General features: G+C 36.3%; 1 protein-coding gene across 3 annotated transcripts in view; it reads right to left on the bottom strand.

Annotated features, from left to right (window-relative positions):
• AGTPBP1 (ATP/GTP binding carboxypeptidase 1) overlaps positions 1-12,073 on the bottom strand; it is a 52,780-nt gene extending 40,707 nt beyond the window's left edge. Inside the window, exons 1-7 of one of the 3 annotated variants that reach the window (XM_059492536.1) lie at positions 12,003-12,073; positions 4,709-4,839; positions 4,133-4,200; positions 3,649-3,712; positions 3,137-3,283; positions 2,742-2,873; positions 809-902 (exon numbers count right to left, since the gene is read on the bottom strand). In XM_059492536.1, coding sequence (XP_059348519.1) covers positions 809-902; positions 2,742-2,873; positions 3,137-3,283; positions 3,649-3,712; positions 4,133-4,200; positions 4,709-4,839; positions 12,003-12,034 — 668 coding nt within the window. In that variant the 5' untranslated portion in view covers positions 12,035-12,073. The remainder of the gene's footprint in view (positions 1-808; positions 903-2,741; positions 2,874-3,136; positions 3,284-3,648; positions 3,713-4,132; positions 4,201-4,708; positions 4,840-12,002) is intronic. The other 2 variants (XM_059492534.1, XM_059492535.1) reach the window with 2 other exon arrangements.
• Between the last annotated feature and the right edge of the window lie 3,569 nt (positions 12,074-15,642).

Raw genomic sequence — 15,642 nt, 5'->3', positions numbered from 1 at the left:
TATAAAGAAAGGATTATCTTCAGTTACATGCACTTGGCTACTTTTTAACCCTTAGTTCACCCAAAAAACCCAATCCAAATTTAAAAAACCCAACAAAGCAAAAAAGCTCAAAATCTACAACCATCACCTGAGTGAGAATCTAAAGTCACCACTTTCACCTACGCAGTGAATTTCAATTTTTTAACATAATAGCCCACAAGACAGTAATTGCTGGGGCTTCCTAATCTATGTTTTATGTGCTTGCTCCAGATGTCTATTTGCTTTGCAGAAAAATGGCAAAAAATTCCATTATCAAACAAAAGGGACAGTGACACACTAAAATCACAAAGCAGGTGATAGAATAAGCTGTATTGAAAGAGAGACAGAAGGATCATCAAGTCCAACTCCTGGCCCTGCACAGCACCACTCCCATGAGTCACATCCTGTGCCTGAGAGCATTGTCTAATGCTCTTGAACTCTGTCAGGCTTAGTGCTGTAGAAACAAACTGAAAAATGATGGGATTGTCTTGATCTACTTGTTATGATTTAGGGTTAACCACTGTACAGTTTCCATGCAGGAATATTAGAGATAAAAAATAATGTATATTATTGTACCAGTACTGCAACTAGACATTCAAGTATTTTGTGTTACTCTACTGGGAAAAAATAAAATTTCTCATATTTGTGATACTCCTTCCCATCATACTTCACTTTAATCTTCAAATATTAATTGCATTTGATTTCTCCAATATTGTTTTCCATTTACAAGTAAGTTTTGAAAAAACATACAAGGTTTTATCATAGAGTATATTAAAGAAATCTTACTTACTTCATAAGGCTAGTGTTCCTTTTACTAAAAGGGCCAATAATCTTAAACATCAGTTCTACTACTCCATTCTTTCCCAGAGATACTGCATTTACAGCTGGAAGTTAAAAGTAATCCATTTTAACATAATGTAATAAGAAAGGCAAAAGAAAAAGATCCATATACTCAAAGCTAAAATTCACACAAGCTAATTTTGAAGTACAAAAAATGCTAGACATTTTAGTTCTTTAAGACATACAGTGACAAGCAGATGGTACTCTACACATAATTAGCATGATGACCCAGTCCTGATAAAACTTGGAAAAGAAGAAAGCTTAATTATTACTTTACAAATAAAGCCACAAACTACTTCCAATGCAGGCTTCTGCTTTCTTTGTTACTAATATACAACACAAAAGCAATTTTCTTTATAGAAATTCACAGTTTACTGAAACAGCAGGTATTCTAAAATTTCAGGTTCTATGATTTGTCATAAAACATGACTATGACCCTTCAGTATTTGGACAAACAGGTATATTCATCAGGATTTGAAATTCAAGAATCTGCTACAAAATTTTAAAATGCCAATTGGTATAGCTTTCCTGAACTACAGGCTCTGAATACATGTTCTCAGGAAAAAAAAAAAACCAGTAATCTATTTGAATGGGAGCAAATGAAAAGAAATAATGCTAAGACCCATGTTAGAGAAATATGTGCTTAAAGTATATGTCTGAAGTACAACAGCCAACTGAAAATACAAACTGCTGACACAGACACAGAAATTCCATTCTTGACTGAGTTTAGCAATATGTTCTCCTAACAAACTAGGAAGAGAGCAGCTAAGAATTTACTTCAATATAATAAACACTGTTATCACTGTAGAACTTACTACGTGAACCCAAGTGGCAATTTTATCATTATAAGCAGCAACATCATACCAGAACCTAAATCAAGTTAGGACTTACTCTGAAAGTAACTGTACAGAAACTTGAAGAATTACTACTCATCAGAAAATTACAAATTACAAAAAATTACAGTAGTTTTTATTTTCATAAAGAGTGAGAAATACAGAAAAACAGAACTGAACTTAGAATTCAAATTAGAGACTCAGTCCCATTTTCAGGATAAGCAATGCAACTAACATAACTATCTGCATTAGACTTTTCATTTTAGGAGTGTTTCACCTCATAATCAGACAGCTCAACAGAAATAAAGCTTCCATGTTTTGAAAATATTAAGGCTTTATGAATTATTGCTGTTCATGTGAATGACCTGATTTGATAATCTTACAGATTACCAAATCAGTTCTCTGCGGGGGAACACAGCCATGTTTTAAATTTCTTGCACATAAATAAGAAGATTAACAACCATTTCAAGCTTAAATGAAAAAAATTAGGAGCATCTAACTGACAGTAGAGATACAGAAAGAACCTCACTATTTTCATCAATTTCCTACTGCCTGCCAAAACAACTAGGCTTTTGTGAAAGAATATTAGTCCAATAGTGGAGAGTGGAGCTCTTGAACAAAAGGAGTAAGGAAAAGGTTAAATTAAGAAATAATTAGGTTAAATTGAAATATTTTGTGTGTTAACCAAGTTTTAAATTGGTAAGAAAGAAATAAATATAACATCAGAAATAAAAAACATGAGAATGAATAATAGAATAATTATGTACCTCTAAGTGCTTCTGCCAACAAATCGCTAGCATTTCTGGTTTAGAGCTTTAAACATCAGCATTTATGCAAATTAGATGGCTCAAAATTCCACACACCCAATAGCACTGATCAAAAAAATATTTCTTTCTAGAATTTAAGCATTTTGAGGATATAAGGAGAAAATTCTCAGAAAAAAGTTTAAATGACAAACATCAAACAAGCACTCCAAGTTGCTATTTTAACCTTATCTAGATAAAAAGCTTTATTTACATAGGAAAGAAAATAACTTTCTGCAATACTTACAGTTGGTTGAATAAACTCTTAATACTTGAAGACATGGCAATACTAGTCTGTGGTTCTGCAAATTATGCTTCACTAAATTCAATGATATGTTTAGGACCCCATTTATTCTTGCTTTCACGCCAATCTTCCTGTCTGACATCAGAGAAATACAAGACCAATCACACTGATTTTAAAATTGTTTAAAAAAATAGAAGTTAAATTACTGAACTCTTTCTACCAATGTCAAGTCTGCTTATCTACTTTCCACCATTCTTTCCTCCCCTTTAATTTACTTCACTTTAATTTTTTTCTTCTCTACCAGTTCTGAGTATGTGGATGCTTACACAATTACAGAAAAAAATTATTAAGTACTAAGTTTCAATTATAAAACTGTAATTATTAAGCCATAATATCACCTTTTGGACCAATTTTTGCAAGCAGAGTATGAAGAAGCACCATTAGTTCTTCATTCGGTGGAGAGTCTTTGCTGGCACTCAAAAGCAGCTGTAACAAGATCTGTGTCCCTCCTTTGGTAACTAAGACACTTGCTCTCCGACCACCACCTAGAAATTAAAACTGAACTGATACATCTAAAGCAAAAGAACAATTAAATATCTAAGATATAGATATAATGAAGTTAATCTTTAGAACATCGGCATTTTCTTTATATATGACTGCACTATGCAAGAACATGCTAGACTTAGAGTAAACTATTGTGTAGGATTATTAGAAAAGTAACTTCAGTCTTTACATTCTTTTAATTCTGCATATGCTTCAGCAATCAACAACAAAAACCAAAATAATGATACTTTATGAAAAAACCCAACAACAGTAACAATAATAAAAAGTAACCAGAGAAAAAAACCAAAAGATATCTGCAAAAGCAAGCATAAATATAATCATATATTACTCCTTAATGAAAACTTACCAATTGAGACTATCTCAATGAGAATATTCAATATATTTACAATAGTTTGAGGATCTCTTGTATTCTGCAATAATAAAAAGATCTGAGTTTAGCATGCAGTCTAATAATGGTTTGGATACTTAAAGACAGGAGGAATTACCAGCACAAAATTAAATAGAGCTTTGGATATACCCACATAGCAATCATCCCACTATGCAACCCAAATTAACCACAAAATCAATTAGAACACACTTTGTAGTATGATACATCAATTAGAACTGATAGGTGACAAGCAATTTCTTAAAATATCTAAATATAAGGGAGAGAAACTCACAAGTAGATTCCTTAAAGGTAGTATCTATTTATAACAAACCAACACAAGTTTTGAAGATTCCATAGGATAACATATTTCATAACACAAATATAATAAGAAATATATACATTTCATTATGATAAAATGCAAAACTGCTATGAACCCACAACCAAAAAAATTTAAACATTTTACCTCTAGGGTTGACAGCATAATTTCTATTCCAGTGGAGCCCTTAGAAGTCATCTCCTTCCTGGTTTTTTCTGTTAGAGAAAACGATCAATACTGGCTTGTAGTAAAAAATATATCTTATCATCCACAAATTGACAAGAAAATTTACACTGCAAATAATAAAACTTATTTAAAAATGCATATATGTATATACTAAGAACTAAGTAAAAGACTTAATTTTAAAACTAATTTTTGTTTTCAATTGTTCAACAATCTTGTGATGACCTAGAAAAAGAAGTGAAGAAAAATATTAGTAAGAAAGCTGCCTTCCAGATACTTCTACTCTTTACACATATATAACACACAGACATATATACATATGAAGAAAATTATTACTTAAATTACAGCTTTTTGACAACACAAAATGGACTCAGCACTACCAATACTATAGGAGATATTTTAAACATGCTCTTAAACAGACGTTTTCAACAATCAGTGACAAAAGCACATGTATCATCAAGTTCACTAAGTCAAAACTTAAGTCCAACAAGAGAGATACAAGAAGCAAGGGTCAAAAAACCACAAAGTTTAGATAATTACCTTGACTCTGGACCAGATGAAGGATCTTTGAGGTAACATGTCTGGCACTGTCTGATTCTCCTAACACAGGGTCCAAATTTATCTTCTCCAGCTGTGACAGCAGGGATATAGTCCGAGAACTGGCAGAAACACTACAAAAAAGATATGATTTTTCCATCTAAATCAGAGAAAAAAGCTCCTAACAACAGAAACCTGATGCTAGAGTAAAGGTTGTGGCTGATTTACTTCCATATTTTATCTGGATTGGAAAACAGTCTTGATTCTCAGTTCTGGCAAATTTACAGATTTTGCAAAGCCTGTACTGTAACAGACTAATTGTATGCAACAGCATCTCCATAAGCAACTGTGAACAGGGAAATCAATTGCAGCAAGTAAAATGCAGCTATAGGTACAAATGTTCTTCATCTATGCCCTCTAGAGTGACTTATATTTAATAATTTTTGTTAAGTGACAGGATACCTTATCAAACCTGCCATTCAAGGAAAAACTGGCTACAAACAGACCAAAAGACAGCTTGTCTCACAAGATGGCATTACAGAACAGGAAGAAAATAATCTCATTTGTGAAGTGAGCAAACTAGCATACACCAGCTGAATAACAAGAACACCATTTTGAAGAAAAAAACTTAGGAAGGTTTCTAAAAGTATTATCCAAGTTTGGATTCATTTTGACTACAAGGGCATTTTGGCCAGCTGTTGTGGGTTTATGCTGGCCACAAGCCAGGCATCCACCAAAGCTACTCACTCCCCTCTGCAGCTGAACAGAGGAGAGAAAATTTAATGAAGGGTCATGGGTTGAGATAAGGACTGAGAGGGATCACTCACCACATATCATCATGGGAAAAACAGGCTCAACTTAGACATATGAAGGGAATTTATTATTGACAAAATCAGAGCAGGACAATGAGAAAGGACCCTTAAAAACAGCTTCCTGCTACCTCTCCTTCTTTCCAGCTCTGCTCCTACCCCAGCAGCAGGGGTAGACAGGGAGACAGGGAATGGGGGTTATGGCCAGTTCATCACCCCAGGCTTCTCCCACTGCTCAGGAACAAGAGTCATTCCCCTGCTGCACCATGGAGTCCCTCCCATTGCAGACAGTTCTCCATGAGCTTCTCCAACATGGGTCCATCTCATGAGCAGCAGCTCTCAGTGACCTGCTGCAGTGTGACTCCCTCCCATGGACACACAGGCCTCCCAAAACTGCTGCAGCCTGGGTCACTCTTTTACAGGGTGCAGTCCTTCAAACACAAGCTGCTCCAGCCTGGGGCCTCCGTTGGGTTCACAGACTCCTTTGTGCATCACCGGCTCCAGTGTGGGTCTCCCCACCAGCTGCAGGTGGATCTCTGCATCCCCATGGACCTCCATGGGCCGCAGGGCACAGCTGCCTCACCATGGGCTGCACCAGGGGCTGCAGCAGAACCTCAGCTCTGGTGCCTGGAGCACCTCCTCCTCCTCTGACCCTGGTGTCTGCAGAGTTGTTCCTCTCACGTGTTCTCACCCTACTCTTCTCTGACTGCAACTACATATGTGCAATATCTTTTTTCCTTTCATCTGAAATCTGTTATCACAGCAGTGTTATCACCATTTCTGACTGGCCCAGCCTAGGCCAGTGACACATCTGTATTGGAGCCACGAGGGATTGGCTCTGCTGGACATGGAGGAAACTTCCAGCAGCTTCTCACAGAAACCAGCCCTGTAGCCTCCCCCTTGCTATCAAAACCAGCAAACCCAACAGTCCTGCCAACAAAGAATTGCCTTGAAAATGTATTTTAGTATAAGACACCACTTCAGTCCAGGCATTTATATAGGTAAGTAGAAAGAAAGAACTGGTCTAACTGTTTATTCTAAACAGAGTCAGTTTTATAGAATCTGTTTTATTTGGTCTATACTTTTAGATCATAAAAATTATTCAGAATAGTTTTGAGATTCACATTTCTACACAACAGTAATTTTTAAACAGATGTTTAACATTTCAATTGCAATCATGCAATTAACTACAGGAAACTATGACTTCCTTGCATTAACTAACTTGGCTTTTCATTCACAACATTAGAGTCCCCAAATAATGAACAATCATTCATTTTACAAACACATAGCTTTATCTACAATAAAATTAAAGTCTACGATACTAGCTTTATGAATAGCCAGTCAGTTTTGTTTATACAGTGAGGAATTATTACTTCTTGATTTATATCTTACATCTGTGTAAAGGTTTCATGCTTACAGTTCACTCTGCTAAAATGTTAAAATTATGGGAAAAAGTTAGTTGAGAGCAAAAGTTATACTGCCATGAAGGCAAACTGGTGTGAGAGCTGCACAGGAAACTGCTTCCACCACTCTCACTTTTCCACACAGACATCTAAATGAGAAGCATAGCCAAAAATCGATTTCAGATTACAGATGATACTTGCAAGCTACTAAGAACAAGAATAAGAAATGGTTATATTAATTATAGCTCTTAAATAGGAGTCATTTTATATTGTGAAGTAAGCCTATCAACTTCTCAGGTATTTGATAGACTTTTTTTAATATAATTATTAAAAAATTTAATTATCAAAATTTAATTATTTTTTAATCTAAATTAAATCTGTCTTGGGTGCTGAAACATTAATTCCCTTGTGTAAGTGAAGCATAATCACTCCAATCCTTTCTCACCATCAAACACCATGCTGAATAGCATAAAGCCATTATTATTTGCATAAGCTTTGTTTTCCTTATCTCTGCTTCTCCGTTTATCTGCTGAACTTGAAATGCTCCAAAATTGACCCAAGATTGTAATGCAATCCACAAGCTCTGTTGCTCCAATACACAAACTGGTCAAATTATATAGGATGTTATCTTCACCAGCTCTACAAGCAAAAGAAGTAAGAGTCCAGCCAATCCACATGTAAGCTGATATGTAAGAGAATTGCTGCTTCAATTGGTGTGCATGCACATCACTTCCATTGTGGTACACCATTGGTCCCACAACGAAATTAATGTCATTTGAAAGATTAAAAAAGTCCAAGAAAGCAAAGCTGGCGCTCAGGAATAATAAGTAATAATAATAACAACAAAAATTTTTCAAGACAGTCTTTGCAAAGATAGAATTCACCTATAGGCTTTAAAATGTCAGAGAAAACCTGATTTTTGACTGCTACAGCCTGCAAAATTCAAGCAACACTGACATATGGAAGCAATTTACCATGTACAAGAAGCTGCCATCTAACACAATTCCTCCATAGTTAATAAAAGCTTTAAAAGGTTTAGGTAGGGTAAATAATTCTCAGTACTGGGCAGTATAACAACTTAAGTTCTAAGATTTAGAGTTATAATCTCCTCCTGGGGACAGAGTTTCTACCAACAGCAATAACTGCTTATTACAGCAGAGATATCTTTAAAATGGCTTTAGGCTATTTATCTTATATAAAGTCTGCCAACATAAATACAGCTATCTGCATTTCATGTCTTCAGCATACACAATAAAGCATCCCTAAAAGTTAACACCAGCCAACACTGAAATGCAAATAAAGTCTTGATTTCCTCTTAGTTATGGCTGAGTTTTCTTCTTAAAACAAGAATTATACTCTTATTTACCAATATTCTACACTAATCTACATGGTGGTTATAAAACTATTTGACAGTTTTCAATGCCTGCACAGTACATCAAAAAGACCACAGGACAGGAACTACAGCAGCCAGACAGACATGTAACAGCAGAGTTGGTAATATTGCTGGGACCACCCATTTGACCTCAGAACAAAATGAAAGCACAAGCTATAATGAGACTATCACCTATTTGTAATGCAAACACGTATGTTTTGACCAGTAAACCCTTCAGCAGCCAAATCTAGAAGACAGTTCTCCAAAATGGTGAGGAACCATGGAATTCAGTATTTTCAATCCCACAACAAGAAACATTCAGAATGGACTCTGTCCTGTACGATGTATGTTTCTTCTCAAGCTGCCAACATTGCAGAACCTCAAATGAATACCCTGAAAACTGTGCCCAGACCCTTGTGGTGACCAGACAGAGACACAGCAGGAGCTAAAGACTCAGGGAGAAGAGCTGAGACTTTCCTGTTCTTGGACTGTGAAGGCACAAAGGCCCAGGGCTTCCTTTCTTGGCAGTCGCTCGTAGGAGACACCAGGTATGTTACTGCACCATGAGTATATTGGTTTGCAGAATGAGACATTGCTAAGGGAAATCTGCGGTCAAACTGGTACAAATGCAATGCAGACCAGTCTCAAGAATTCTGACTGGAGTATCCAACATGAATTTGAATCATCACCCATCAAACTAGAAGACTAACTATGGTTTCTACTCAGTCAAAAGCCATTGTCAGAAAGAATGGGATGACTCAGACTGACCTGACACACCAATATGCACCTCTCCAAAGCTCAGCACCTGAGCTTCTCACTGATGCTGGAGGGGCACAGAAACAATGAGAGACTAGTTTTCCCACAAGGTGAAGAACCCTTCTTGTTATTAAGTGTGACATTTTTCACCCTGTCCATTCTAAAGCCTGCTCATAAGAGCGCTACGTCACTGAGGGTTACATAGAGTCTCAGTTATCTTTAATTCCTAAAAAGCATGACTAAAGAGCACCAAAAGAAACTTCATAGCACCATAAAAACTATTCTCTTCAGATCTGGATAAACACCAGAGCTGCTCTTCATGACACATATATGCCAGACCAGTCCCTGATGACCTGCAAAAATGATTCAATAACCAAAGACAATCTCATTCTTTGTATCCCTTCATTTGAATGGCTTTCTCCCTGAAGTTTAATATTGTCACTTTAGGCACTTCTTACTATAAATGTAACTGTCCTTTATCTGTTCCAGTGACATACCTCTCTAAGCATAGTATCTTGCACATATTTCCATTTCCAAGTATTCTTAACCATTTTCTGCATTTTACAAGAGTATTTTGAAATAATTTGGTCCTCCAGTAGTTTTGCAGATCTTTCGAGCTTCAAGTTGTCCATAATTTCAACAACTTCCCTCTCTTACAGATCATTAGTAAAAAAACCAGAATATTTGCTACCATTAGCTGTAACCAGAAAGAGAGCACATCCAGAAGTAAATAGTGCAACATTTCCTTCTGACAGTCATCAACTACGACTGATCTTGTATCCAGTCAATGCTCTACCCTGTCCAAAGACAACCAATAATTATTATTCTCTGATAGATTTACACTTTCTTTAAGCACCTTGAGGTGAAGTTTACCAGGCTTAGTTGATCTCATACAGCTCATATCTCCACAGGCAGGAAACTCTTTCTTCATTCCACATTCAAATGTTACAGTTCAAAATGCCCCTCACACCATCACTTTGCCTGGAAGGAAGCACCCCTGTCCTTATGTCAACTGTTACCAAAACTTAGAACAAGACATGACTCTAGCTAACCAGGGAGCTTTGCGGACTTCCCCTTTCTCTGGTCAGGAAAGCCACAAGAAGATAATAAGGAAGCATGCCCAAAACCAAGGACTTCAGGGCTTCACACTTGAAAGAGAGCAACATCAACAAGGGGTTCACATTTGAAAGAGAACTTCCTCAAGAAGAAAACATCTTCTCAAAGAGAGATTCCTCATTACAGGGATACTTCTTTCACTCCCAAAAGATTTAAGCATTTGAACTCTGATAATGAAGAAGTGGTAAGATTCACAATCCTCCATTACTCACTGTATGCCACTTCCACTACACAAATGCTAAAACACATCATTGCAGTTTTCTACACGTCTACCCACAAAAAAAATGAGAAAGATAACTCTAAGCCATAGCTGCTCATAAAAATTCAATTGTCTTAGAATGCTTTTTAGTTACTGACCTTGCAAGAAGCCTTACAAAATGTAATAGTCAAATAAGGATGTCATAGGTTTCTCAATTACACCTACTTCCCCTGAAACTGCTGTTTGCAGTCAGCCAGCACACAGATGTATAAGGGAGTTCCTTCTTCCCCCACAGTAAACAGATCTGCATTTTAGCACATTACCATGAGCCTTTAAAACAGGCAGGCTTCTCATGAGTTTGTTCGGATTTTGTTCTAACACAAATAATTTCAAACTATGGTTTAGGTTTTTTTTCCTCAACAACTTCCACAGTTATCAAGTAATGGTTAGAGAGCTGACACTTCTGATTAGAGTTCATAGCTATCTCTGTACACAGAGGCACCATAATTAATTCATGATTTAGGGAACAACTGTTTTGAACTGCAGGGATGGAAACTTTCATTTTGTCTCTAAGTAAATAAGAATAAATGACACTTAAGTAGCAACCCTGCAAATACCTAATATTCTTTGTGATAATATATTTTATGCATTATAATTTTCAAGAATACTCATTGCTGACAGAGAGCTTGCTTTGCTTATCATAATGCCTAAGGGGCTAGTCTACCACAAGAACAAAACATAAGAGGTTTTCTACCATTTCTTTTGATCTACCCCTCACAAAAACAGGAAAAACCAGCCTGATATAAACCCTAACCCTGTTCCACCCAAAGTCAGCAAAAGTAAGGATGATTCTACATACAAGAATTTGAAGTCAAATTTTAAATAGATAAACATAATTCACAGTAGAGCATGTTCTTAATGAAAATTCACCTCCTCACACAGAAAATAACTAGTACTTCAAAAAACTAAAACTGAAGCCAGAATTCCCAATTTTGCTGACTTCACTTTTTTTTTCAATCTGATTAGATTATTTGATTTAACAACGTGGTTCAATCTGTGCTACCTTAAGCACAGAAAGCCTCTAAATAGTTTCCTGATGCTTAACAGCCTTCCAGAGAATCTCACACATTTCTCAAATGCTAGCTAAGACAAGTTCACATGAAAATAACAAACACGACTTTCCAACCTGGCATCTTCTGCATCCCACTAAGGTTCATCCTATTTGTGTGTTGGATTGCAAGATTGTTGCAGGATGACATACATCTTATGACAAATTCAGGCCTTCTCATACAGTATTATAGCCTTCTTTAACTCCCTCAGTAGAAAAAACTTTTTGTTTTACCAATATGTGCATAAAATTATGAAATTAATTAAATTTTCAATTAAATTTAGTATGTATCATTAACTGAAAATTTATATTTAAGAAGTTATTTCTTAATGTGAAGATACTTTGTGTTCATCAGTATTGACTCCCTCAGTGTTTCAGGGCAACAACGTGCATATCCCAACTAGAGACTTACAATGTGTATTTTATTTATCTTCTTAGTAAGAAGATAAAAGATATTCTTACTAAGATAAAGATTGTTTTTTCACAAATCTCAAATAGCTTGATGTTAAGAGGTGACTGTAGTTTTAAATTTACCTTTTTTCAGATGATGCTTTTGCTTTGTTCATATTGGAAGTATGATTCTTCAAATCACCATCTCTGACAACCTGTAAGATATTAAAAAACTACATATTATTGACATCTTTTGCTCTTTAGAGAAGAAATGCTGACACCATACTGGATGTCCCTTCACTAGAAATGCTAAATTAATTCACAGTGATTGCATTTCTCCACACTGTCATGAGCTCTTCTCCGTTCACACTATTTGATCCAGCTTTTTTAAATAAACTATTGCTTTTTAAGTATGGAGTATGATTCTGCATTATAATTCAGGCCTACCAAGGTTCAGAAAGTCTGATGACAATAAAATAGAGACTTTTAGGTATCAGTCATTTACTAGACATTATTTTCCTGCCAATGACAGAATTTTATCATGTAAAGTTTTTGCTGAAGCCAGTAAATACATTTCTCAAACTTACTTGACAATATTATGAGATGCCACAACATGCTGATTTCTGACTCAGATTTTATGTATCTATAGAATAACTAAGGCTAGAGGCACAGTGAGAAACATGGAGTATTTGGTGTTCTTATTTAAGCAAGTCCTCAATACATTCCTTGGACAGAAACCATATCATGCCAAGGACTCAATTTTCCTATCCATCTAAGGACATAGTGTCCTCAGGGCACACCGCTTCCTCAAATGGTGCCTCCAAGCAATTATGGTTGCAGCCTACAGGACCATTAGCTGAGCACCAGCACTTCCATCTGAGACATAGCATGAATGACAGACAAATACTCCCACTGTGAAAAAAAAATTGTTCTCCAAGAGCTCAGTGGTTAATTTGAAGGTAGAAGACAGAAAGGGGGAAAATGGATGTTCCAAGATATGGGTGCTGTGAATGAGTAAGATAAAGCACTCTTCTCTTGGAAAATGCAGGCAAGAAATTCAGCCAACTACACACTACAGCTGCCCACCATCCCCTCTCCCCCATCCCCTTCTCCACAAATAAATTTGTAAAACCTCTCAAAAATCCTAATTGTTCAGCACATAAAAATAAACAGGCTTTTATTACTGGTAAATACCACTCCACTGCTAAAAGCCTAAAGCAGATGAAGTATGAAACAGGCTTATTTCCAGACTTACTGAAAGCAGAATCTTCTCCCAGCAGCCGGGAAGAAAATGCTTAACTTTTCACAAGAATTCCAGCTTGACTCAAGTTAACAGGTGTCTTAGCTTTTTCCAAGCACTCTTCAGGTGTACACTATCTTGAAATCCTTTAAACAAAACAAAAAGTTACAAGAGAAGAGCTGTGTCCACCCCATTACTGACAATTTAATGAATTACAAAGTCCGGATTATTCCAACCAGGTTGCAGGTCCTACTAGGTGGAAATCAGACCCTTGGATTCAAGTAACCAAGAGCTGTTTTGCTTCCAGCAAAAGTAGGACGTGCTGTCATACAGATGATGAACAGTCTGCCAGTGAGTGCCAAGAGTGTCTATATATTATTGTGTACTGAACTGCTGTACAAGTGGAGCCAGCTACTGAGCTGAACCATCTTGAACTGCAAGGTCTTAGTTTGTTTGTCTAAATTCACCACAAAGCATGCCAGTAAGCATTAAAGTGCTTACTGATGCTCCAGGTCAAGTAAAAAAGAAAAAGCACAAGAAAAAACCAAAAAAACCCAACAAAACTAACAGCTGTGAGGAAGCAAGGAAAAAATTAAGAGAGAAATGCACACAGCAGCAATCCAGAGAGATGTGGTGGGACATCTATGCATACTAAAGAAAAAAAAGAATTCTCTTTAACATTTGACTAGGTAATGCAAAAAAAACCCTTCCAAATTAATTTAAAACTTTTAATACTCTCCTTATTTTAAATAAACACTTAATAGAAAGCTAAAGGCAGAAGGTGAATGAATTTAACATATTTTAAACAATGCCACTTGCCTTTCAATGGTAGCCAAGCAGACGAAAAATTAGCATTAGTTCTGCTTGCAAAGGACCAACAACAACTGAATGAAAGCACTTCAATATGGAGGGAAGCATGGGAGGGCAAGAAGTGATGACTAAGTAGAACTCCAACCTGATAAATGTTGGATTCTCTGCACTCTCCCTCGCCTTTCCACCTTGCCTGTGAAATGTTATCTCATTCATCCTCCTATCTAGACAGGGGAAACAGGCAGTCTTCACAAGATCAGAAAGCTGCACTGTAATAATTGCTGTAATAATGCTATCAACAGCACAAAAAATTAAATGGCCTGCATGAAGTCACATGTAATTTTCACACTTTCCTTTCTCCTCAGAAAAGCACATATTTGCCTCACACCTAGGTGAATTCCTTGTCACTGAGTCACCTTCTCTGCTAATCCAGATTTTCAATACCCTGAATATTTGATACTCACTGACAAAGTTCATGCAAAAGCAAAGAGGATACCCCCTCCACTATTTACCTTTCATACGAAATTCTGGCATTTGCCAAAATCTAAAATTGAGAATAACATAGAATCCATGGAACTCCTAGTTCTTGGATAAATACTCTAACCACAAAACTAAATGGCAAGGACCATTACAAAGCAGTTTTCTTTTTCTCAAAACCATGGCTAAAGAAATGAACTTGCACTGATCATTCAGACCTCATGCTCAGATGTGTCTATTAGGCATTACTGGGAGTGCCTACAGAGGACTTCTATGAACTCCATCCTCCTGAATACCAAGTTGATACACATATATATATATTTATGAGAATAACGGCAAGATGCTCAGCCACTCTAAGGCAGCAATAATTCTGGTCAGATGTCGTAATGGGATTCAGAGGAGATTTTACTGAGGCAAGTGCTGGGGTCCCAATGTAGCAAGGATGTGAACTTGCTGAAGCGAGTCCAGAAGGGAGCAATAAAAATGACTGGAGTGATGGTACAATTCTCCTATACAAAGAAAGGCTGAAAGATTTGGGACTCTTCACCCTGGAGATGAGAGAGCTCTGGGGAGAACTTAGAGCAGCCTTCCAGCACCAAGAAAGAGCCTACCAGGAAGCTGGACAGGGACTTTTTTCAAGGGCGTGGAGTGATATGTCAAGAGGCAATACAATTGCTTTTAACTGAAAGGAGGAAGGTTTAGGTTAGACACTAGGAAGAAAAAACACATAGTCACCATTACAACAGTTTAGTGCCGAGCATATCTGTTATTTTAATAACATCATATTTTAATATCATTGATTTTATTTTAATAACATCATCACCCAAATAATTAAAAAAAAACAACCCAACTACAAAATCCCAACAACAACAATAAAAAACTCCACAACCAGAAAATAAACTACTTCAAAGAGCCAGAGATGTCTGAAATTTTCCATGGCTAATACTAGGATCTTCCTGTAAAGTGCTTTGTAATGACATTCCAAAAAATCCAGTTCTCTTCTCAAGGGAAACCTGAAAAATCAACACCAAGTATGGATATACAAAGTTTATCAATACTACTGAATCTGTTCTACTTGCACTATATTCTATTAAGTTTTTATTTTCCAGAAACGTCTGTTCCTAATAAATATTAAATAGAAACGTATATTTTTTGAGTCTGTTAAGCATATAGTAAAACATGATATCTTATTATCATAAACCCAGGAGTTGCTAAAACCACATATCAAATTACACTTTTCAAGAGAAAAACCAAAAT

Source organism: Ammospiza nelsoni, chromosome Z, assembly GCF_027579445.1.
Source record: "Ammospiza nelsoni isolate bAmmNel1 chromosome Z, bAmmNel1.pri, whole genome shotgun sequence".
Lineage (NCBI taxonomy): Eukaryota > Metazoa > Chordata > Aves > Passeriformes > Passerellidae > Ammospiza > Ammospiza nelsoni.
Note: the sequence above shows the minus strand (reverse complement) of the source record. Positions and strands in the feature narration are given on the sequence as shown.